Source organism: Cyanistes caeruleus, chromosome 10 (genome assembly GCF_971803275.1).
Source record: "Cyanistes caeruleus chromosome 10, bCyaCae1.hap1.1, whole genome shotgun sequence".
NCBI classification, from domain to species: Eukaryota; Metazoa; Chordata; class Aves; order Passeriformes; family Paridae; genus Cyanistes; species Cyanistes caeruleus.
Window position 1 is genome coordinate 15,561,664 of NC_141710.1, and position 23,858 is coordinate 15,585,521.

The window sequence follows — 23,858 nt, forward strand, 5'->3', positions numbered from 1 at the left end:
GCAAGCTGCTTGACAATGCTGCCAGATGAACAGCAGCTGTCAAAAACAAATTCAAATAGGAGATACCCTCTCAGAAGAACAGGAATGTTGCAAGATACAGTTAGGAGTGTAAATAGGAAAAAAAAAAAAAAAAAAAAAAAGTCTCTGCAGAGTTCGTAACAAAAGCACTGTAACTGACACCTTAACATGAGAGTTCAGGTTTTTAACTGGCAAGAAACAAGATGGTGTTTCAGCAGTTAGTCACTCCCACAGCCAAAGCCAAACTGGATTTCCAAAGCACAAGGGGAAAAAGAAGGAAAAAAACTTAAAATAAATAACATTATTTAAAACTGCTCTCATTTTCATCCCTTGGGGATCAAAGTCGGGCTGCATATTTCTAGTAATTAAAACAAAGATTTTCTCACCAATATTCTCTTTTTGAGACTTGCTCACTACTGCCAAACTGATTAGTTGAACAAGCAGATCATTAATTATTGGCTCTACTTCAAGCTCCCCATTCACTTCACTTTCTCATGAGGGAAACATCACCACCTTCAATGCCCTCCTAAGCTTAAACCACACAGAAGCCAACCCATTCCACCAGCAAAGCCTGTCACCCTGACAGCACTAGAGCTCTAAACCAGACCTGCAGTGCATGTGGCACCATGTGTGCATTTATGCTGTACTTAGACTAATAGGCACAGGGCTTTATCTCAGAAGAGGCTGCAAAAAAATGCACAGATATGAATCAAAGGCAGCTTCCTGAAGGAGATACAGCTTGGGGAGACACAAAGAAATTATCCAGCTCTGCTGAATTTATGGGCTTTTCCCATCTCTGCCCTGAGTGGTGGAGATGTTCTTTGTCTGTGGATGCCCAGAGAGGAATCAGCAGTGCCTGGTCAAAGAGCACCTGCAGCACTGAGCTCAAAACATCAGCAGCTCCTCCCTAAGATACCTCTAACACTCAGAGTTTGGAAATGCAAGTGAAAGCTCAGCCACACCACTGATATTCCAAGTCAGTGAGTCAGGGGAACTCCCTCCCATGATATTTCATGCTATAAAAAGCAGGTGATGCACACAAGGATGTGAGGGTAGCACATGCAGAGATATGCCTTTCCAAATGAATGGTCTCATTAAAGAACTTGTGCATCTTAAGAGGCAGCAAACCAGGATCCATGGCTCTTTCCTAGCACGGAGAAACTAAGGGTAAGCAATCCTTGAACAAAGTAATCTCAAAATGTTAAAACATTGAACACAGAACCACATAGAAAATAAGCCACATAATTAAAGCACCTTTGCAGAGGTGACCTTGAACCCACCAAAAGTGAATTAAATCCTGGTAGGACGGTAAGTATCCTATGGGACTTGCTGGCCCAAAGCAGTTCACAAGTTGAACACGCAAGACCTAAGACCTTTGTGATACCCAAACCACAGCTGTTTCTGGCGCTTCTGCTGAAAAGCACACAGCAACACAAGGCTGAAGCAATGACAACCCATACAGTTGGCTGCAGATGCCAGGGAAATTGAGAGACCACAGCTAACCACATTCCAGCTTTGACTGGACTCTGGGGCAACCCTGAATTAGCTCCCACTGACAGAGCCTGGGTTTCAGCTGCCAGGAGGGACAGGGAAAGCCCAAATTCCCTTTTCTGCTGGTGTTCAGAGGATTACTAAGACCTGAATAAGGAGAACTTTCCTTTGCTAGTGCTATAGAAAGCCTGGCATGGGGTAAGGCCAATTCGTATTACATCATGAAAACACTCCAATTTACAATAAGAGCAAAGGGAGTAATACCCCCAGAACAAGAGCAGAGCTTCCCCTGCAAGAACCACACATGCTTCTGCTCCCCTGATCTAGCAGAGCTTGGTTCCCCCAGCCAGAAGGGCCAAGGGTATTTGTAGGAGCATGGAGCAGCAGTGAGATCTCAGCTGCATCCCTCTCCTCCCTTCAGGACAACCTCTGATCCAGCCTCCAATTTTAATCACCAGCTCCACAAACCTGGCACTGGGTCTCCTTTCTTTTCCACAACAAACTCCATCTTCAAGCACAGCAACATCAACCTGCCATCAGGAACTGTCCCAAACATAACTGAACCTTTTGCACTGGAGTGATAAAAGACAGAATCCAGCCTCGTAGCAAAAAATGGTTTAATGCTGACACTGCTGACAACAGGGGATGCTGCTTGCTCTTCTCAGCCCCTCCATGCCAGCAAGGGTAGGAACTTCTCTCAGTCCAAGTCAGCAAACGTGACTCACAGCAAAGGGAGGGAGCCATGCTGCTGACTTCTTCATTTAAAATAAAACCAAACCCTGATTACTTTCCGAAACAGAATCACACAGGTAGCCAGTATTCAAAAATTAAAAATAAAAATGAAGCTCATCTTTCTTGCAAGCATCATCTGCTCTGTATCTCCTGTGCTCTGCAGGAGGCACCAAGCAATGGCTGCTTGAATCCTGACCTCCACCTGGAAGACTCTCTTGATCCTTCTTAGCACACTAAAGAGGTTGGGCTAAGGATGCTGAGGTTATAGAGGGACTTCTGACAAATCTCCAAGGACACTCATTCCTGTGCTGGCTGTCAATTCCTCCTGCAGAAACCAAAGATGCCACGTAACCTGTCCTGCGCAGAGCCTGCTCCCGCCTCGTTGTCCCCAGATCTCCCAGACAACCAGCAGCCCCTTTTCTGGACTCCCCCGCCTGCTCCTCCTCCGGCAGGCTCAGCACTGCTGGGAAAAGGGATTAAAGAAAGCCAGGCTTCATGCAATTCATCTGCAGTCTCGGGGAGTGGCTGACGAGGCAGAGGAAGCCAGAAGAGCTCTGCCAGCCTAGCAGGGATGGGCAGGAATAGCTGAGTGGGCTGGCTGGAAAAAGGGCATGCAGGGTAACTTGCATCCATACTAAAAGCTGCTACTGATATAAAATGGAGGCACAACCAGAAAAGGTACCCCCAGCAAACAAAACCCAGAAGTGCTGCTTGCTGATGCATTTTTGCTCTGCACTGGCAAAGGATAAGGGAAGAAAATAGGGATTAAAGGTGTTTTTCAACCTTCCCATGGCAGATAGCTTTACCTGCTCATCTGGCTAAGTCTCTCACAAGCAGATGACCACAATCTGTGGACCCAGGGTACTGTCCATTGGACTTCAATCTGCACAGGACCTGCCTGTGCCAAGCACACAGGCAACCAGAGGCAGGGACAGGCAGAGCAGACCCCCACAGCAGCCCACGTCCCCGAGAGCAGCTGCTCACACCCCTCCACTGCTCACAGCACAGGTTCCCTTTAGGAACCCTCTCCTCTGTCTTGCTGGTTCCAGAGACAAAGGTGGCAGCTCTTTGCTAATCTGCCCAGCTGACCACTGGCCCATCTGCTCCCCCTAGGACTGCTGTGTTCTCTGCACCACCCCAAGAGCCCTGCTCTCTGCCCAGCAGGACAACACTAACCCTCTTGCCTCCAAGGACAACGTCCTTTCTGGACACTGGCATTACAACCTTGCCATTCAATACATTTCAGACCTGCTGCTAGGAGGAAAAAATCCAGCACAAGATCCTCATTTTCCTCTCCTGTGCTGGCAGGATGGACTTCAGCAAAATAACTTGCTTCTGCATTTTCTGTAATCCATGGGAAGATGGATTCAGTCATCTCTGTCTTGTCACTATCAGTAACTGCCACAATCCAGTGTGTAATGGCACCTCACTGGGAATAAAAATGCTGAGCGCCTCACACAAAGGACAAGTCAGCGTAAGGCCCATGCGGGATCCTTCCTGTGCCAGCCAGGAAAACAAGCAGGCTCCTGCATGAGCCAGCACAGGTGGAGGGTGATGCCCTCCACGTCCCTGGGGGAGTGCTGAGGGTGGCACCACCCCAGCCCTATTAGTCACACGAAGGCAGAGTCTGGCAGTGCACGACTTGTGCTTGCAAATGCAAGAAAACACACAAAGATGAGCCTGGAAAGACAAAGCAGTGAATGCAAGTCAATTCCTTTTACCTTTTGGAACCTGCTGTGCCTGAAGCATTAGTGAAAAGGGAGAACAGCTCGAACTGTGCAAATCAGAAGGCACCCCAAAGCTGTGCTATAGCTTTAAAAGCACCGGTAGCATTTTCCCAGCTGATATGGCAGGCAGGAATGGCTGAGCCCCTCAGATAAGGAATCCTTCTTTCCCGTATCAAGTTTCAGCTGCTCCTTCCTCCCCAGCCAACACTTCAATTTCCATCCAACATTCACCCTGCGCTTGTGAGTACCAGGGCAAAACCAATGCACATGTGAAAACATGAAGTAAACAGGCCTTGCCATCAAAACAGCTCTAGGGAACAGCCTCTGCTGCTCATAAATGCTAACAATGCTAAGAAAAGCCAGGCCTGAAGCACATACGAAGACCCTGCAGCCGAGGTCACCATGTTCACCACCAGCCATGCACAGGCACAGGGCCTCACCATCAGGAATAAAGAGATAAATAAGGATATTTCTGCTCAGCACCTAGAAGAGGGGATGCAGGTGCCTGCCAGGAAGGAGACAGGATCCCAGAGCTGCAGAGCACGGTTGGCAGCGTGGCGTTAGGGCGGGGTGGTTTCACCCTTAAGCTCAAGGCTTGTGAAGCAGAGGCCTGGCAGCTGCTGTGGGACACAGCACCAGCTACTGAGGGTACACATCCTTGGCCCTCACTGCCCCCTCAGTGACCAAGACTCCTTCCCAGGGCATGGAGTAGAGCGATTGCTGGCCTCGGGTGGTTGATGGCTCCAACAGCCCGACCCAATGAATGCTTCCTCCTACGAGGGACCGAGCCGGGGGCAGTGTCATACTCTGCAAGCGGTGATCCCACTGACGAGGGGTTTGTTCACTCCCTGCTCGCCCCAGGTAGCCCCACACCTGTGCCCCGGCTGTGCACACACTCCCACGCAGGACATGAGCTCTCCAGGAGCATCCGCTGCCCATCCCTACTGCTGCCCAGGCACCACGCGCCTGCTGGCACTGCTGCCACCCGCCTTCCTGCACGCACATCCCGCGCCGCGTCCCAGATACACACACACGCGCGGCCGTGCGCCACCCCACGCGGGCACACGCGGGCCCCTGCCGCTCCCGGGGACACACACGGGACCCTGCCGCTCCCGGGGACACACACACACACTGCCCCACCCCACCCCGGCGCTGCCGCTGCGCACCACACCCGCCCGGTGCCAGCCTCCATCGGGCGCCCCTGCGGGCCGTGCCCTGGGCACTCGCTCCGCCCCTCCCGCGCGTGTCCCGCCGCGCGCGGCCCCACCGGCTCTCCGCGTGCCCCGCGTGGGGCCCGATCTCCATCCCGGGCGCGCGCGGCCCCGCCGCCGTCACCGCGGCGCCGTCACTCGGGAGGGGCGAGCGCCCGCCCCGCCCCGCCGCACCCACGGACTACAGCTCCCGGCGTGCACCGCGCCTCGCCGGCGCACGCAGCGCCGCGGCGGACTACAGCTCCCGGCGTGCACCGCCGCCATGACGGGCAGTCCGCTGCAGCCTTCCCTGCCCCGGAGTTTTCGGGGTCCCCCCGGGTTGAAAGTGCTGGGAAAAAGCACAGGGATTGTTGAGATAATTGTCACTAAATCCCGCCTTGGATGAGGAAAATGCGATGGCAAGGGGGAAAAAGCAAACAAACAAGGTGTCCCTGGGTGACAGCTCATGCACTGATCACACCTGCAGAGACAGAAATGGAAAGAGGGTTCTGTTCTATCGCCCACTGCAAGAAGGATGTGAAAACTGCAACAGAATAAGAGGTGCCTTCTGCCGAAATGCAGTGAAATGAAACTTCAAGAAGGAAAAAGTGATGCTGCAGTCTTTCGACTGAGAATAGTCAAAGACAAATTATTATTGGAGATAAAACCTAGATACGTCTCAGTTGTCTGATGCCTCAGAAACCAAAGCCAGGCATTTGTACAATGGAAATTCCCTATAACTTACTTGAAATGGTAACGATATGCTGCATACATGAAAAAGCACCTCTTGACCTGACATCTTCTGTGTGGTTTATTTTACCAGTACAGTACTTCTGCAGCACGTGGGGGTACAAGGTTCTATACTGCTGTTCTTGGTAACAACAACGATAATGCATTTTTCAGAAGGTGTTTAATGAAGAGACCAGGACTCCTCACGCATCGTAATTGTATAAAGTGTGAAACAACAACTTGAATCCAGTCGTCAGGCAGAAATTCCCTTTCATGGAGCCTACTGCACTGATTGAAAACACTGCCTGTACATGGCATGTTAGGTCTCAGGCCATCAGACTGTGTTGACTCTCACAGTAAACACTGGAGGAACTCAAGTCATACAGACTATTGTGATTGTTAGATGGTAATGTCTGGTGAAATGAAGCATGCAGATAAAGCTAACAGATCTAATTTAGCTCCTCCATCAGGATTTACAAGATTCTCCTAGCTCCACAAGTTAGAAATAGCCTGCATATTGCTTAATGGTGACTTTAAATTTCTTCAGGAGAAAAATCTCCATTTCCTCTGCTTCATTATGTTGTTTTGTATACATTACTTAGAGTCATTGTTTACTTAACTCCTGTCAATGCCCATATCAATTTAGAGAGCATATAAAAAAATATAAATAAAAAGCTTGTGGTCACACACAGACATGAGCTTCTGGGTCTGCACTGAGGTTAAACTGGACATTAATCCTCCAGTGTAAAATTTAAGGAGTGCCAGTAGAGATCAACAATTGTAAAGGTATGTTATATATATATCTATAAATACAGGATCAAAGCATGTGTGATATTCCACAGCTCACAACATTGAGCTTGGACTAGACAGTCCCCCTCTGGCTTTAGATCTTTGAGTACACCTAGCATTTGATCCTTTGGGTGCTGTTTCTGCTTGGTAATTTTAACACTTCATCCTGGGAATTTCTGTGTGTTCAGCAGGTAAAATCTTCTCTGCAATTCCTCCACAATTCCTCTGCAATTCCTCCTACTGAAACAGCAGGGGTTACTTGGGCAGACAAGCCATGAGGTCTCATTTTTGTGAGGAGACAACTGGTGCTTAGGAAAGGTGTGGGAAAAGTCCAGGAAAGAACCAGCCCCAAAATTTACTACAGCCTGTGGGTGCTTTAGACATGCAGTGTTACACACTCAGCACAGCTGAGTCATACTGGACTTCATACAGTTAAAATATTGGTTCTTTATAGCTCTCAGTGCCACGTGGAAGCTTTGTCACTTGGCTGGATGCTGACACACTCCCAAGAGCCACACAGCAAAACAAGAGCTGATGTTTGCATGGTTGCCTTTGTGATCCCCAGGCATTTTGAACACAGAAAGAAAATGCTCTTCAGGATCACAACTTGTGCCTGGTTTTCTGTTGTGCTGAGCAGCAGACAGCTGGTATCCTGTTTGTATAATAAACACAACTCATGGATGTGGTAAAATCTGGATTTTGTCAGATTTCCACTTGTCACGAGGACAAGTAGCATCTGCCACCTTTGCAGTTTGTGTGTTTGTTTGGGGTAAACAGCATTTGTTTATTGGTGTGACACAGTCCCCAGATGGAGCTGGACCCTACAGCCTCATGGGAATTTGACTTAATACTTTTTTTAAAATACTTTTGGCACCTCTATTTTTAGTAGTTCTTGGTTATCTGGCAATAGCATATCTGCTTTAGAAACATAGTCTGATTATAAGAACCTCCTACTCGTCATCAATCACTTGTCATCCAATCTCACCTGGGGGAATATGTTATCAAAACTTTTTAAATCTGTGGCTCCAAAACTCCATGTCTGAACTTCTGCTGCCCATGGAGAACACAGAGAAGAAAAGAGGGTGGAACTGTCAGCCTCCAGCACTGTGGTCATGAGTTTCTCCTGCCTGAAGGGAAAATTTCTCACTAGCTGGAGGTGTCCTGTGACAGTAACTGAGCCATTCTCTTCTAGACAGTAGGAAGCAGCAAGAGGAACGTCCAGAAACACATTTTTTGCCCTATTTAAAAAGAGATGGATAAAGAGTGTAAATGTAGAGAGCAAGGCTTTGTCAATAGTCTGTAATACAGGACACAGCTGAGGACAGAAAGCCTCAACTCACTCCTCTTATTCTTGCCTTTCACAGTAACAGTGCTAGAAAGATCTCCCATTCTTAAGGCCTGCACAGTATTTCAGTACAGGTAGCTCCCAGCACAGCAGGACAGAGCTGTGACAGGGATTACACACACCAGAGCTCATTGTGTGTCAGGTACTCAGGATATTGTACTTGCCACAGAATGTTTATTTTAGCAAATATGCATATGGAATATGTGGGTAATTAAAGAAATGTGGGAGGTGTGTGCAAGGTCATGTACGGAAATAATTATCCCTACCCAAGGGCATTTGTAGTAGTCCCTGCAGTCTTGGTATGGAGCTCCCCCTCCGGAGGCAAGCAGGCAGACCCTAAAACAAGCTATCCTTTGGTCATGGTGAAGGAAGGCACCTTTCAGATGGCAGCCTCAGCACAGGTCCCAGAGAAAATTCAGGGAGATGTGGACAGTAATGCCAGGTGAACGTTGTGAGCAGGGGAAAAGGATGTGGGTTTTCCTTTCAGCATTTACTGCCTGGCTTCTGAAGGAAGCTGTGCTCTGTGATCACCTTGTCAGTCTGCTCCCTCCTTTTCTGTCTCTGGGACTCAGTGACCAATTTCAACCAACCACGAGCAAGATGTAGAGATTTCAGAGATAATTACTATCCTTTAACAGAGTATCAAATGAAGAAAGTGTTGCTGTGTAAAAATGCTCTATTACATGTAACTTGTTCAGCAGCAGCCAGCTGCCAACTAGTCACCTGTGTACTGCTGACCTACCAATACCCAGAGCTCCAAAGAATGCAAATATACAGGGAGGAGGGAAAGGCTTTGCTAGATTCCTTGTTTCAAAAAACAATTTCTCTTCTGAGTTTCTCAATCACATGAGTCTGTCCAAAAACTGGTGAAGATAACAACTCTGAAAAGAACCCAAGAGAACAACGTATCTATGGACACAGTGTTCTGGGTTTAAATAGTAATTTGAAGCTTTACATGGTATTTTGAAATAGGAACCTAGTTTGAACTCAGCTGTTTGACTTTTGAAAACATAATTCTGCTCAAAATTACCCTGCATTGGTTTTGCTGTTCACAGAACAGATTATTTCTCTCAATTGCATGGGGGTCATAGGCAAAGGCATCTCACAGGCAGCTTCTCAGCTGAACACCCTTCCTTATCCTGCAACACAGAATGGTTGGATTGGAGGGGACATTTAGAGATGATGTGCTCTGACCACCCTTCCATGAGCAGCGACATTTTCAACTAGATCAGGCTGCTCAGAGCCCCATCCAGCCTGACCTTGAATGTTTCCACGGATAAGGCATCCACCACCCCCCTGGATAATCTGTGCCAGTGTTCTACCACTCTCACTGTAAAAAAATTCTTCCTTATATCGACTTATATCCAGTCGAAATCGACCCTCTTTCAGTTTAAAGCATCGCCTCTGGTCCTGTTGCAACAAACCCTGCTGAAAAATCTGTCCCCATCTTTCCTAGAGGCCCCTTCAAGTACTGGAAGTCTGTAATGAGACCTCCCGGAGCCTTCTCTTCTCCAGGCTGAAAATCCCCAAATCCCTCAGCCGGTCTCCGTAGGAGAGGGGCTCCAGGCTTCCAGTCACCTCCGTGGCCCCTCTCAGCACCCATCAGGTCTGCAGCCAGCCCAGGATTCCGTGCCCTACAGCACAACTTCCCTGTCCCCAGCCCCCTGCACCCCGCACGCTGCCTGCAGCTCTGCTTCCCAGCGCCCCCCGCCATTCCCCGGGTCCTCTCTCCTCTCAAGGACACTGTCCCTGGACAAGCCGCTTCTGGAAGCGGCCGCCAGCACCCAGCGGGTCCCCGCCCCCCCGGCATCGCCCCCCGGCATCGCCCCCCGGCATCGCCCCCCGGCATCGCCCCCCGGCATCGCCCCCCGGCATCGCCCCCCGGCATCGCCCCCCGGCCGCTGTACCTGCTCCTCCCGGCCGCCAGGAGGCGCGGTGCCAGAGCGGGGCTGCGCCGCTCCTCGGCGCGGGCGTCTGTGCCCGGGGCTGGGCGGTGCTGCTGCGCATGCGCGGGCCCGGCTGGGGGCGGCCCGGTCTGAGGGAGGCGGCCATGAACGCGTTCGGGGCTGCGGCACAGCTCCCGGGCTCCTCGGCCGCGGCGGGGGCCCGGCACGGCGGCGGAGAGAGCCTGGAGAAGATCGACATGTCACTGGGTGAGGAGCGGGGCTGGGGCGGCCGCTGTGGGCGTCCGGGCGGGGGGCTCGGGCTGAACCAAGAGCCGGGGACGGGGAGGGGCGGAACGAACCAACGCTGCTGTGTCGGGCACCGGCGCGGGCGGAACCAACGAGGGCGGGGGGAGGAGGGGAAAGGACGGGACCCTCCCACAGCGAGAGCGCAGGAGGGGCGAGGGTGGCGCCGGGGGCTGGACCGGGAGTGTCACCGGGAACAGCGGGGATCCGGGGGTCGCGATCCTTGGCGGGGAAGAGCCAGGGCCTCTTTGTGTCGCTTGGTGGTCTTAGCAGGCCGCAAAACGGGACACTGCCTGCGTTTGGTCCAGTGAGGCCCTCAATACTCAGGCCTCAGGCTGTGTGGCCCTCGAGGAGCGTCCCAGGGCCTCACTTGGCGCTCATAACTACAGGGATGGGTGAGGTTTGGTGGTCTCAACTGGCCTGGCATTTTTATTCTTCTCAGGTTTGGAAGTCGGCAGTGGCAAGTCTCCTGTCTAACCTCTTTGCAGTATAAGACCAGTCACACCAAGCATGACGTTGCCTCTACCACGTAGTTTCCTGTGACAATCTACCCCGTTGTCCTCTGCCCTCCAGTTGCAGTGTGTGTGTGTGTTAGGAAGTTGCAGAGACTCATTACAAACCTGCAGAGCTGTGTCTCTCCAGCGGGTCTGGAAACTGATATCCACACTGTAGATACTTTCAGTGAGGTATCTCAGAAAATTCTGTTGTGATGCTGTGTACTGAGTCCCCTTAACAGTCAGGGACAATTTGGTGTGTTCATGGACTGCATCTTCCAGTTTACTTTTATTAGAAAAAAAATTTAATTGGTTTTGTACACTCCAAGAGTGCTCTGTGATACTACCAGAGCATGATAGATTTGTGTTATCAGGAGACTTTCCTCAAAAAGCAGAATCACAGTCTGAACTGAAATTATTAATGGTGGACTTGGCCTCTTTGTGGGCCACCGTAAAATAAGAGGATTTGTACAATTTTATACAGCGTGTCAATTTTTCTTTTTTCTTCTTGTAGATGATATAATCAAGCTGAACAAGAAAGAAGAGAGAAAGCAATATTCTCCTAAAGTAAAAAGAAGTGTTCAGCAGAATCGAGCTCAACAGTTCAGTTCACAAGGCTCCAAGTGGGGAATCCAACAGCAGAAAGGTGCGTGTGCCAAACATAACACGGAATCCACATTATCTATTTTGAGCTGAAAGGTATCATAATGAAATGTGTGGATTGACATCTCAGTTCACGTGTCTTTCAAACAGTGCCTTCTGATTATAATTCAGGAATATTTTTAATCTATTTATACTTGGTTTTGTTTCTGATTCAGTGTGAGAAAGTAATAGATGTATTTGGCCACCAGGGAGCTTAGATGTTTGAGGAACTGTCTTTGATTCAAGGAAGAATTGGTTTGCTTTCTGATTCTTCAAATTAATTTTAATTTTGGAAATTGTGATGATACCTTGCCTCTTCTCATAGATGGACAGAACAAGTGCTAATGCCAAAGCTTGTTCATTGGGAGATGTGGAGGCCCTGCCAGAGCTCAAAGCTCTGTGCGAAAGAAAAGCATATTCATATTTGTTGGGTAGAATTCTCTTTACAGGACTCCCCAAAGTATCTGTTACTGCAGACTGTGATCCTGGCTCAGGAATATTTAAATGGATAGTGCAGAGTGTCAGTTGGCTTTTCTTGGTAAGAGCTTGAGATGCAAAGGAAATACTGTGTCAGCCTTCTTAAGCCAGTGTTTTTGCAGTGGAATACAAAAAGGGGAAGCCAGTGTTTTAACAATCTAATACAAAAAGGGGAAAAGTCATATAGGCAGAGAGTGAGAAGAGGAAAAGTGTGCAATAACAGCTTGGCTGTAGGTTCCCCTGAGTAACTGAAGGGTTTTTTTGATAAACAGGAGATGTTTTAAAATGATGTTTTTAAAAAGCAAACAATTTCTTTGTAAAATTTCCAGATTCATGACATCTTGAAACATTGTGAATAGTTTCAACTACTCCCTCCTATATAGCTTGGCACATTTTCTCCCATTGAAAACAAATGTCTTACATTGTTTTTAAGCAGAAGGTGTCATTAAGCAGTTCTTGTGAGCATTCTAGTTATTACTAGCTTACCAGTAGATTTATTGTTATTCTGTTGAAGTTACTGAAGTTGTTCTGTTATTGAAGTTACTCTGATAAGGAGCAAATCCTCTGTGGACAACTGCAGAAATTACAAATGAGCAACAGTGTTCAGTTCCTTGTGGTTTTAGAAGTGGCTGCCAAACTTTCTGGAAAGAAGTGAGGAACTTGAGCTGAGATTCTGTTCAGCTTTTGGGGGTAAAAACAGAGAGATGAGCATTGTTCATTTAAGTAAAAGTTGTCCTTGGTGATGCACAGAATGCAACTGCACAAAGCCCTGTGCACCCTGAGCTAACTTGGAGGTTTTCATTTATTCAGTCAGACGTTGGTTTATAGAACTCATGAGGTCCCTTTCAGCCTAAGCAACCCTGTTTCTCAGCTTTTCTCTTGGAAAAGAAGAACATTTGCTAACACAAAATGTGTGTACACAGCAGTTCTCCATGGCAAATTGATCTGAACTGGGTTCTAAGCAGTGGCTTACCTCATGTAATGGCTCCTATCTCATGAGGAAGCACAGATTTATTATCAATGCTGTTAAGTCAGATATGTTAAAACTAAATGGGTCTCTTACTGGACAGCTGACTCCTCAGTCTTAAATTTGTTTGCAGTCTGAGGTTCTAGAGGGGAGGGTGCTTGGGGACAAAGTTGGAGCATGGTCTATATTCATAGCATGAAGCTAAATGACTCCAGACAGGGTTAATCAAACCCTGGTAACTGGAGATACTACAGACCTCAGACTTAGAAGCCTTTTATATTCAAAAGCTGCTTTCAGTCCTCAGTTTGGCTGCACTGCCATGCAGACTTCTAATTGAAAACACTTCAAATGTGATATAATTCATGTGCTGTTTGATGTGCTTTTGTGGGCCAATTGCTATGTTCTTTCCAGCTAAGTCATGTCTTGGGAACCACTGGTTTAAAAAAATAATCTTTGAAGTTTTAGGTTTTTTTCCTTTTAAATTAAACTGGTAATTTGAAGTTTGCTGAATGGGTAGGAAGCTAAGGGACTCTCTGGTTTGGCTTTATATTGTTCAGTACTTGATGAAGTTCTATTTCAGAGTATTTTAGTAGTTTTCTGTGCTGGAAGACTCCTAAGTTCTTCCTGCAGGCACGTCAAATAAGAAATTTTCAACAGAAATTAACGTAATTAATTAGAGTAAAAATGTGCTTTGTATGAGAAGCTGATTATTGTTGTGCTGGGGCTTGGGCCAGTTGCTAAAAACTGAGTGACCAAATTGTCTTCAAGTGTAGTGGTGACCTCTGCCCTAAAGCTTGAAGTGTGCAGCCAAATGACTTGTGTTGAGTTATAAGTTGTGCTAAGATGCAAGGCATCTTAAAGCATTAATCTTTTTCTTTCAGGAGGACTTGTTGAGCTTTCTGTGCTTGTTGCAGGTTATGGTAAGAATCGTTTGGGGCGCAGAAAGAAGATAGCAGGGAAGAAGCGTTCTTATGGAGTCAAAACTGGCCTGGCAGCCAAGAAAGCTGTGGGTTCACACAAAGGAATCAGTCCTCTGAACAGACAGCCACTGAGTGAGAAGGTAATTAATGCAACCCTGGTGATTCGTGTCAGAACAGGTTAAAAAAATGAAACATGAGTGCTTCAGAACAGGACTACCAAAATATAAAATGGAGACAAATGGTACAAGCTTTTCTCAAACTGGGAATGTGTTAGCTGAGTTCTTGTTTGTTTTGAGTGGGCTGGATAACAACTAGGTGTGAAAACAGTTTCTAACACTTAATTGGGTTGCAAGTCATGAGAGTTGAAGTACAGAAGTATATTCTGTGTGAACATATGTCTGAATTACTGTATTTTTACAAGGAAGATTGCTTTTCTTAGAGACTAACAATTCAGCAACCTGCAGGTGCTAAGCATGTGCTGTTAACAAAAATGAAAGTTTTTGCAGAATACTAGAACTCCATCAATAGGGTCCCTTGTCTGCACTGTTCCAGTGTATTGTTGCCTGCTTCATCTCATTCAGGATTGTAGAATGGGGATTGCCTTTGGATTTATGAAGAAGACTAATTTTAAGACATGGATTAAGACTAAGCATGGATTTTTGTCAGTTTAGGGAGATATGATAATGAAAAAAAATGACTGCTAAGGTCTGATGCTTTTTGTTTTCTCCTGAGGATGTGGAGAATATAGAATTCATGAAATGATAAGAAGGTATTTTCAAATTACACTAGATTGTGAAAAGTAGGCAAAACCACGTGTATTCTAATCACAGTCTGTAAATGGAAACTGAAAGGAACTGTTTGTGTACATGCAGTATACATAATGCTGTATATGTTTATTGTCTTTTAAGAATGCACAGCGGAATTACCAGGTCTTGAAAAGGAAAACAAACCTGCAGAGACAATCTGAAGTGCAGAGAAAACAAGCTCCTGCCCTCAGGAGGCCTCCCCTGCTAAATAGGAGGTAAAATACCAAGCCTGCTTTCTGAACACTACTTGGCAACTTTGCATAGTGAATCTTGTTTGACAGGACTGAGGCTAAGAGAAGACAGTAGGTACTGGCAGTAGCAATATGGTCAAGACTCCCTTGTGTGTGAAGTTCTACGAATCTGGAAGCCAAGAATGTGACAAACATGGTCTCGATACAAAGCCAGATGTTTGTTATGATGTAGAGCACTCAGAAGTACCTCTATTTGTAAGCACCTGGTATTCTGCCTTCAGTTAAATCACAGGCAGCCTTTATTTGAGCAGCCTGATCTTGTGGAAGGTGTCCCTGTCCATGACAGGAAGGTTGAATCTAGAGGATCTTTAACAGTCCTTCCAACCCAAACCATTCTGTGTTTTATGATTCTATATGGAAATGGCTGCTGTGGATTTTGATATCTCAGAAGTGTCAGCCATGGTTTAGTGAACTTTCTAAACACCTTTGTGGAAACTGGTGCCATCTGCAGCTTCAGGGAAGCCATTGCATGTTTTGTTTGTGCTGGAATTAACATGTTAAAAACTGCAACTGAAATGATCTCCATGATAAAGGGTTTCACTATTTGACTATATCGTAAAAACTGTAAACAAACTTCATTTGTACATAGCAATTTCAATTTTTATTTCATCTAATATTTATAAATAGAATATTCATAAATATTATATTTATAGTTATTCTAGATATTTATATAATATATAAATATAAATTTTTATTTATAAGAATAAATATTCATAACAATATTTAAAGTTCTGGAGGCTACTGAGCAAAGTGAAAAGCAGAACTAATTACCATATTGTCCTGTGATGTATGAACATTAGGCCTCTATGTACCAGCAGTGATTTCACCATTTATGAGTAATGTGTTTCATTCCTAGTGGATGATGAGCTTAACCCAACTGAAGCATTGAGCCTTGAAGAGTCAGTGCTACAGATTTCCTTATAGATGCTTTGGGCACTTTTTTGACTTCCATAGTAGTCTCTCTAAGGTGTTCCCTGTGGAGCCTTTTATAACTATATTTTTTAATAAATATTACAGGAATAACTTGCCATCCACTTTTGTCAGAATTGGAAACAAACTCAATCAGCAGAAAGATACCCGTCAAGCAACTTTCCTGTTTAGAAGGGGCCTGAAGGTAACACAAATTTTGAAAAGAACAAGGCAGTTGGGCCACAGGTTTTAAGCTAACCTGTAACACTGATAGTCATGAATTAACTTCAAATATCAGATCTGAGCAGAAACTTTAGGTGCACTGGGAAATAGCTACAGGTTCTTCTGGGGAAGTGCACTCATTCTCTTTAGTTACTGTAATCTATTGAGTCTTGCTTCACATTCCAGTTTAATTGAGCAATTCTGAGGGCATGGAACTTGTCAGTGTTTGAGGGTAATTGCAAGGTAATAATTTTTCATTTTAAAAGTTAATGTTAGCACTGTCCAGCTTTCAGAAGTTGCCTTCAGGTGAATAATAGAGCAGAAACACATTTTAGAATCTGATTATGGTTTGCTTTGCTTTGATTTTTTAGTTATTTTGGGGTTGTTTATTTCAGTTATTTTAGTTACTTAAGGATTTCTTAGTTACTTTTAGTAGGATGAAGAGCTTAGAGAGTGCACAGTGAATGAAGAGTGGTGGTTTTGGTTTTTATTTGTGCCCTCATTCTACATCTACCATAGCTGTGACTGTAAGTAGCTGTCCTTCCAGATGGATTGCAAAATTACAGACAGGATCAGAAGCTAGACAGACTTTACTTGCTTGTGTAGTAACATTTTGATGTATCTTAGGCTGACATAGTCCTCCAAAATGTTGCTATTGCTCTGTTGGCAGCTTCGTTTAAATAATTTTATGTTCTTAAAATAATTTCTTTGAAACGTCTTACGGAGGTAATAGGACTCTTATCTTTGAAATCTCTCTGAAAGTACAACCCTGTTTGTGCAGAGTGTACAGTTTTAAATTTCTGGTTTTGCACTTCCGCGTTTCCAGCTTCTGCAATAGGAATTGAAACACTATTCAAATCTGGTGTCTGTATTTATGTGTTTTCAGGTGCAGGCCCAAGTACAGTCAGCAGATGATCTTGATAATCAGACAGTAAAGAGAACTCGTCAGTAAGTATCTAATTTGGAAAATTTCAGTTTTGTAACACATAAGATTCTCATTTTAGCTCAGACTTCCTGGCTATGATAATAGAAGGGGGGTGGATTTTTTTCCCGCTCTAAGCGCATCAACTAGAGTGACAGTGATCCTCCCCCTATTCTCAGTTATTTCCTAAATTAACTTCTAATTTATCCAGGAGGAGTTGGTTTGCATAAGATATTGGTAGGAATGAGGGGGAAGGTGGTAAGAGGATCAGACTAATCTCTAGCCCTCATGCATACTGCATAGACTGGAAGAAAAAGTCAAATGACAGTGTTCTCCTGAGCTCTTGTTGTAATTTTCCTTTTATTTAATATGGATATAAGCTTGTGAAGCAGTTTAGAAATGAAAAAGGCAGAGCCAAATGAGGCCACTCGACTCTTCCCATATCATTCTCTGCCTGCTGGGCTCTTTGCAGGGTGTTTCTTGGGAACACAGCAGGCTGAGGAAAGCAGCAGGTGCCACAGAGTGCAGTCTGTCACCTCTTGAATTTGCTCTGTTGGCCATTTTGGCCCCACCTGTGGCAAGGAAACTGAATGTTTTAAAAAAGTGAACTCTTGGGTCAGTGCTGTAGTTCTGGTGCATTCCACAGCATGTGATTTAGTGCTCTCCTGAATAGGTGTGGGTAATGCAAAAGGTACAAGAATCAGTAGCCAAGTTTCTTGTAGCTGCATGTGGTCTTTTTACTGGCCAGAATTCTGAAACCTTTCACATTCTTTGCTGGCCAATATTTTGGACATACCTTTAAAGATACTGCGACTGAAATCGCTGCACAATTTTTGTAAGTGATTTTTGTGTTTTCAAACTAGATGGCGAACCTCTAGCACAAGTGGAGGGATCCTTACTGTGTCTATTGACAACCCAGGAGCAATCATAAGCCCAATGTGAGTTTTCAAATAAGTTCTGGAATGTTCTGAACATAAATGAAATTGCTGCTTTGAATCATTTAGTACATTCCTTGCAAGTCGTGTTTCAGGTGACCTCACAGTCACAGCTTCTTGTGAAAGCTGCTAAGTCTGGCCCCTTTCTGAGTATTTTTGAGCAGTGTTTGAATATCACAGCTGGATCTTACACATCACCTCCCAGTTAGGAGTTTGATGTGTATAGAGTGGAAGAGTGGTGGGCTGGTAGATTTTCACCTTGTCTGTCCCTTCCAAATCAGGCCATTTCACAGCTGTTTTCTGCCTCTGAGTGGAAGTGAATGAGCACCTACTTGATGAATGATGGTAGCAGTTCCTCACTGATTCATAAAAATACTGCTGGACTTGTGCTTAAAGAGAGTGTTGTGTTTGGGAAGTTGATGGTACTGTTGTTTAGAGGTGATATATTTTTTAAATGTCTTGAGTAGCATTTCCTTGGTAGCATTTTATCAATAAGGAATACTGTACCAATTTTTATTTTTTGTATTTATAGGATTAATTAACCACAAATTACACATTTGTCAGTAGAATTGCAGATAAAAAATAAGATGGTTTCCTGCCGGGATCTTCCTGTCTGATAACAATAACAAATAGTACCTTTTTTAGTTCAGCCTGACTTATCTTGTTGAATTTGTGCCCTCCAGCTCTTTAGCCAGCCTGATCAAATAGTTTGATGAAAAATTCATACTTCTGAGAGCCTTAAGTCTTGCATAAAACACATGTTCATCATGTCCTTTGTAACATTCTTCTTCTACAGTTCCCAGAAATTACGATTAACTCGTAGTCCTGTTCCACCGTTTCTGATGAAGAGGGACCAATCTGAAGAGAAGAAGATTCCAAAAGGGGTTCCATTGCAGTTTGATATAAATAGTGTTGGCAAACAGGTAAATGCAATTTTCCTCTCATAACTGTGGAAGTAGTTTCATGACCAGTAAAAGCCAGTGAGGCACTTTCCTCCTAGATTCACAAGTGACAGAAAGAGAGAACTAGTGACTACTTCTTGTTTCCACTTCCAGTCTTTCCGCTAACTCACTGTATAACTTCAAGCAAGTAGCTGAACTCACTGTTCCTGTTCTTCTAGTTCATGCCCTGCATGCCCACATGATTTAAATGGGATTTAAAATGTTGAATATTTCTAAAAGGCTTCTGGTGTTCCTGCTGTACTTGCATCGGCAACTGTGAATAATTCAGGGATGAGCTGCTTTCAGCTGTGTGACCTACTTGGAACCCTGTCAGCCAAATTTATAAGGCAACTTTAGCTCTCCATCTAGGAAAAAAAATAATAATGTGATCATGTAAAGGCTTGAAAGGTGGGCAATTTTTCACAAGTTTCATGAAGACAGGTGATTTGGTACAGAAATCCTAATGCTGTCATTGAAGGAATTCTTACAGGGTGACAGAGTTGGCTGCTGTTCTTGTAATCAGCTCCTTAGTGCCAGCTGTAGAAAACTGCATGGAAGTCAAGGCATTGATCTGTATTTGTTCCACCCAGGAATAAGAACTGCTTCAAAAATACTCTACTACTGTAGTGTAAAATTTATCAAACTTCTTGATTAGACTCCAGCCTGCTCCCTTAGTTGAGTAAACTGGAAAGCAGCCTGCATTAAAATGGTGAACATGTTGTATTTGTTAAAGTTGCATAGAATCTGTGTGGTGAAATGTGTACTGAAATTTCCATTTTTCTGTCTGTCCTCAGTTGAACTTAAAATATTTTGAGTAGGCTTTGAGTATTGACATTATGTACCTTGTGCTCTTAATGAATTCTGAAAATGCAAACTCTTGATGTGTCCAATCTGATTTTTAAATGGTGTGGGAAGTGACAAAAAATCCAAGTGAGGAAATTAAAGAGTCAAGTGATGATACAGACAGAAGGAAAGAGTATTCTGTCTCCATCACTTTGATTAAATTAACCCAACACCTTTAAAGTTTTGGTTAAATTACTTTATTTTTCAGACAGGGATGACATTGAATGAACGATTTGGGATCCTGAAGGAGCAGAGGACAGCACTGTCTCAGAACAAAGGAAGCCGTTTTGTAACAGTGGGCTAACCTGGCAGATGGACTTGGGCATTGAACCCACCTACCTAAAACCCTGAGATAAAAGTGGGCAGAAGAATACAGCATATGTCACAAGAATTCTCCAGACATCTTGTTAAGATGGTGGCAGAGCTATCTCTATTACTTTTACTTGGAATGGTAAAAGACTTGATACCCCGAGAGAGAAAAAGTGGAGTGAAACTGATCCAACATAGTGACACCATCACCTGGTTGGAAAAGATTCTGTAGCCCAGCTGAGTTCTTTGACCCCTCTGTTATGGTAAAGATTGTTTAAGTGTTTAATTACAAACCCCATTTTAGGGTTTTTTAGGGACTGCCTTTGAGCTCTCTTTCAGACTCCAGTTTAGCACAGAGCCTCAGTCCATGGATACTTTGGTAGCAATGTAGCGGTATTTTTCATGGGAGCATTGGTTCTGTACTTCTTTGTGCTTTTAAAGTTCCATATTTTTCCTTTCTTGAAAACTGTTTTGCATCCTCACATTCACAAATAAAGCTGTTAGCTGAGACCCAAAACTTGTAACTGGGATGGAGACTATTCTACTCTTATCCTTAAAAGTGGTCCAGATCATATACCATATTGGAGGAATACTGCAGAGGCAGTGTGAGAGTCCTCTATATTCCAAATAGCTCAACTGCATCATCCTTCTCTGTCTCCTTTCCTTCTTGAACTTTTAATTTTTTTTTCTTTTTGGAAGGTTTTTTACAAACTTAATGCAATAATTTCATGAATAATACAACAGGAAAAAATAATAGCAATTCACAAGGAAGTCATCAGTACGGTAGAGTTTCTTACCCTCCCAGATACAGGATTCTCATTCTGCATACTTTGCCCCAGAGGGTTTTCTCTAACTCTTAAAAGTAGCTGGAGGCAAGCAATCTCATGGCACTTGTTTGTTTGTACCAAAGAGAGGTAAGATGTGAAACTGATCCAAAGTGGTAAGACATCTAGAAATTGAAACTGAGGAATGTTGCTGGAGAAAAGCCCTCATTTTGCCAGCACATGTAAGGTGTTAGCAGGAACATGTAGCCACCTGCTTTAAGCATAGCTCTGTGCATCAGAATCTGCAGGACAGTAACAACTGGGGCATCCTCAATATATATTTATATAATCCCTAAAACTGAGGCACCTCTTCAGAATTGCTTTGAGACCAGGCACTGATGATCTTGACACTGCTCTTTGGTGAGGAGGGTTAGGTACAGTCAGGTAGAAGAGTGGCTGGCTTGCTGCATCCGGGAATGTTTATGGTGTTTGAAGCAGGTTTAACTCATTTTCACATTCTTGAAGAATTTACATTTGAATGGAGTTGAAGTTTTCTTGCATTTTTATCTCATATTCCAAGTTAACTTGCATATACTGGCAACTTCAACCTTGAAGAGCACTTGACAGCAGAAGGGCTTTTCATTTTTTTTGTATAGTTTTGAAGTCAAAATGCACTCTGATGCTAAATAGGACTTAAACCCATATTTTCAATGTTGAAAAATATACCTTAGCAGAAGTAAACTAAATGTAATGGTGTTAAGGTTTCTTTCTTAATGACTAGTAGGAATTATTTTTTTTAATGAATGTCCCACTGTTAAAATTTAAGTAGGTAAAGTGTAGTCAGTCATCCTGTTTCAGTGTATACATTTTCCATGTGCCAGGATGCAACAAAAAAATTCTTTTGCATCAGCCTAGATGCAAAACATTGATGCAGTGCATCAAAAATGCTAATTTGTATTTAATGAGAAGATGCTTTACACTGTACCTTTTGGTATTTTTTGGAGAAGTTACTACATTTGATCTATTCTGAAGCTGTTAATTTTTTTTTTAATAAAAAGTTACAGGTTTCATATTGTCTTGTTCCTGTTATAACCACCTGGGCAATATACTGGTTATGTGAATTTTCTGATAGCCTGCAAGGGGTTCTTACTGATCAAATTATTAGTAAATATTCTGAAAAACACAGCAGAAAACAACCTAACTTAAAAGGGGACTCAGACTCCTTGCTCAGCTTTATACACTGACAAGGGAGCACTTCTTGGAGTATTACTGTAGAGGCTCACTTGTATTTAAATGTGTCAGCTATTAATTAATATTTCAGTAGTACTGCCTAATTCAGTGGTTTGGTGTGGTGAGAGTACCAGATGTGTCAGCCTAAGCACCGATTGTTGCTGGGACATGTCTTGATGGCAAGAAATGCTGTCATCAACGCCTTGTGGGAGTGCTGTGCCAGCAGGAGGCACAAAGCAGTGGAAATGCTGCTGTTAATTGTCAGTGCAGGGCAAAATACTGCCTGTAAATATATTTGATAATGCGTTAAATATTGTTATTGTCTTGTTACTTGATTATTGCATTGCCTTTGTTCTTCATTATCAGCTCAGGTGTGTTGGCTGCAGCATCAGGTGGGTTCAGTGGAAGCAGCTGGGCAAGATGGCATTTATTAAGATGTCGCAAAGGGTGTGGCCTTTTAATGTCATCAATCCTTTAGTTAAAAAACGTGAAGCAGTTGTTACATTTCCTACGTAGCAGAGATCTGTGCGCTCTATCCTTGTTTTGCTGCTGGACCGGACCCGACACCCAGCAGCTGTGAGCGATGCTCACCCACAAACCAACCATGTGACATGGCACGTTGGCGGGAAAAGTATAATTTTTAGCAGTTTCAGCAGGTGCCCAGGTGTGTCCGGGGGCCCCTGGCACCCCGGCTGGCCCGAGGCGGGCGGCAGGACGCGGCCCGAGGCGAGGCCGGCTCCGCTGGGCTCGGGCGGACGCGCTGCCCGCGCGGTCCCGGGGCCGCCGGGCGGCGGCTGCGCATGCGCCCCTGCCGCGCGCTCTGGCATGCGCCGTCCGGCCGGGCTGTGGCGGGGAAATGGCGGCGCCGGAGGGCGGCTCTGCCGCGATGCCCGCGGCTTGTCCCGCTCCGCCCGGTCCCTCGGCTCCCGGCTCCTGGAGCCGCTCCTTGGACCGAGCTCTAGAAGAAGCGGCGGTCAGCGGGACCCTCAGTTTGAGCGGCAGGAAGCTCCGGGACTATCCGCGGGCCAGCGCCGCCAACCACGATCTGAGCGACACCACCCAGGCTGGTGAGGGACAGGGCGTGAGGGGGGCGAGGCAGCGGGGAAGGGGAGCAGGGGCTCTCCGAGAGTGTCTGGGGGTCCAGCTGGACTGGGCTACCACCCAGCCCCCCGCTCAGGACTGAGTCTGAGGTGACCGATTTGCTGTCTCTTCGTTAAATTGAAGCTGGTTTCGCCTCCTTCCTTCGCTCTCCGCCCTTCCTCTCCTCGGCTGAGGCAGGATGGAGGAGCTGTGGCAGGGTTCTTCCTCTGCCCGTCTGATGAGATCTCTCCCATTTCTAGTTTTGTTTTTTTTTCTTTATCTGCTGCAAAATGTTTCTCTTATGGGGAACTGTTTTAAAAAGCATTGTGAGGTTTTTCTCAGTATTGCTGCTTACTGCTGTGGTTTAAGGCAGTCTTGTTCTTGCTCTGATACATCTATACGTCAAGGTATATACGCATATATGTGCACCCTTACAATCTCTCATCTTGTCCTGCTGACACGGGAAACCAGCTTTCCAAGAAGGGCTGTCAGGTGTGTATGTGCCAAAGAAACTATTTATTGTAAGCTCTATAAGCTCTTATGCTTCTATTACTGTAATTTCAAACAGCCATAAGAAGGTATGAAAGATACTATGAATATCATCACAGCCCTTTAATTTTTTCTCCTGTATAACATGGTTTTAAGGATATTAAAGATAATTAATTACTTTACAAGGTATAGTAAGCAATAGGGCTTTTGTCCTCTCTGTTCATTAAAAGTATTCATACAAATAGACTAAAAAATATATACTTTGACTGTAAGTACTTTGATCAGAAGTGAAAACATATTTGTTTTTGCATATTACTGTACTAAATAGAGAGGTGAGACTTGGAAAATGAGAGTTTGTGCAGGATGTAGAAATCTTCTTAATACATGATATAGATCAGATTTAGTTTATTTTGATTGTGCGGTTGTATAAGTGAAGTCAAAGTAACT

General features: G+C 44.9%; 3 protein-coding genes across 62 annotated transcripts in view; 2 read left to right on the forward strand and 1 right to left on the reverse strand.

Annotated features, from left to right (window-relative positions):
* The window catches only part of RUBCN (rubicon autophagy regulator), a 30,494-nt gene extending 20,351 nt beyond the window's left edge, over window positions 1-10,143 (reverse strand). For 3 of the 19 annotated variants that reach the window (XM_086843075.1, XM_086843072.1, XM_023948368.2), the window contains exon 1: window positions 3,963-5,211. Coding sequence is in view for 11 of the 19 variants with exons in the window: in XM_086843065.1 (XP_086699191.1) it covers window positions 5,114-5,160 (47 nt within the window). In the remaining 8 variants the exon portion in view is untranslated. Of the gene's footprint in view, window positions 1-3,047; window positions 5,372-9,928 lie in introns of those variants that run through there. The other 16 variants (XM_086843074.1, XM_086843071.1, XM_086843062.1 and 13 more) reach the window with 11 other exon arrangements.
* On the forward strand, window positions 9,968-21,682 carry FYTTD1 (forty-two-three domain containing 1). Of its 4 annotated transcripts, none has more exons than XM_086843152.1 (9): window positions 9,968-10,174; window positions 11,219-11,350; window positions 13,705-13,850; window positions 14,619-14,731; window positions 15,785-15,881; window positions 16,785-16,846; window positions 17,684-17,758; window positions 18,552-18,678; window positions 19,748-21,682. In XM_086843152.1, exons 1-9 carry the CDS (start codon window positions 10,027-10,029, stop codon window positions 19,841-19,843), a joined length of 996 nt encoding a protein of 331 aa, XP_086699278.1. In that variant the 5' UTR covers window positions 9,968-10,026; the 3' UTR covers window positions 19,844-21,682. The 4 variants fall into 4 exon arrangements, with proteins under 4 accessions (XP_086699278.1, XP_086699277.1, XP_023788773.1 ...); XM_086843151.1 differs by having other exon boundaries at window positions 10,027-10,174; window positions 13,672-13,850; XM_023933005.2 differs by lacking the exon at window positions 9,968-10,174 and adding an exon at window positions 10,267-10,605.
* An 894-nt stretch (window positions 21,683-22,576) lies between these two features.
* The window catches only part of LRCH3 (leucine rich repeats and calponin homology domain containing 3), a 62,456-nt gene continuing 61,174 nt past the window's right edge, over window positions 22,577-23,858 (forward strand). For 16 of the 39 annotated variants that reach the window (XM_023932994.2, XM_023933003.2, XM_086843087.1 and 13 more), the window contains exon 1: window positions 22,662-22,909. In XM_023932994.2, coding sequence (XP_023788762.2) covers window positions 22,699-22,909 — 211 coding nt within the window. In that variant the 5' untranslated portion in view covers window positions 22,662-22,698. Of the gene's footprint in view, window positions 22,910-23,858 lie in introns of all 39 variants that reach the window. The other 23 variants (XR_015274194.1, XM_086843088.1, XM_086843103.1 and 20 more) reach the window with 9 other exon arrangements.

Excerpts from the sequence above, each read along its gene's own strand:
- FYTTD1 (XM_086843151.1), top strand. The coding sequence starts at position 10,027 with ATGCGCGGGCCCGGCTGGGGGCGGCCCGGTCTGAGGGAGGCGGCCATG. Across the intron at positions 16,847-17,683 it reads ACAGTAAAGAGAACTCGTCA|ATGGCGAACCTCTAGCACAA; the intron begins GTAAGTATCTAA and ends TTTTCAAACTAG. Across the intron at positions 18,679-19,747 it reads TAAATAGTGTTGGCAAACAG|ACAGGGATGACATTGAATGA; the intron begins GTAAATGCAATT and ends TTTATTTTTCAG.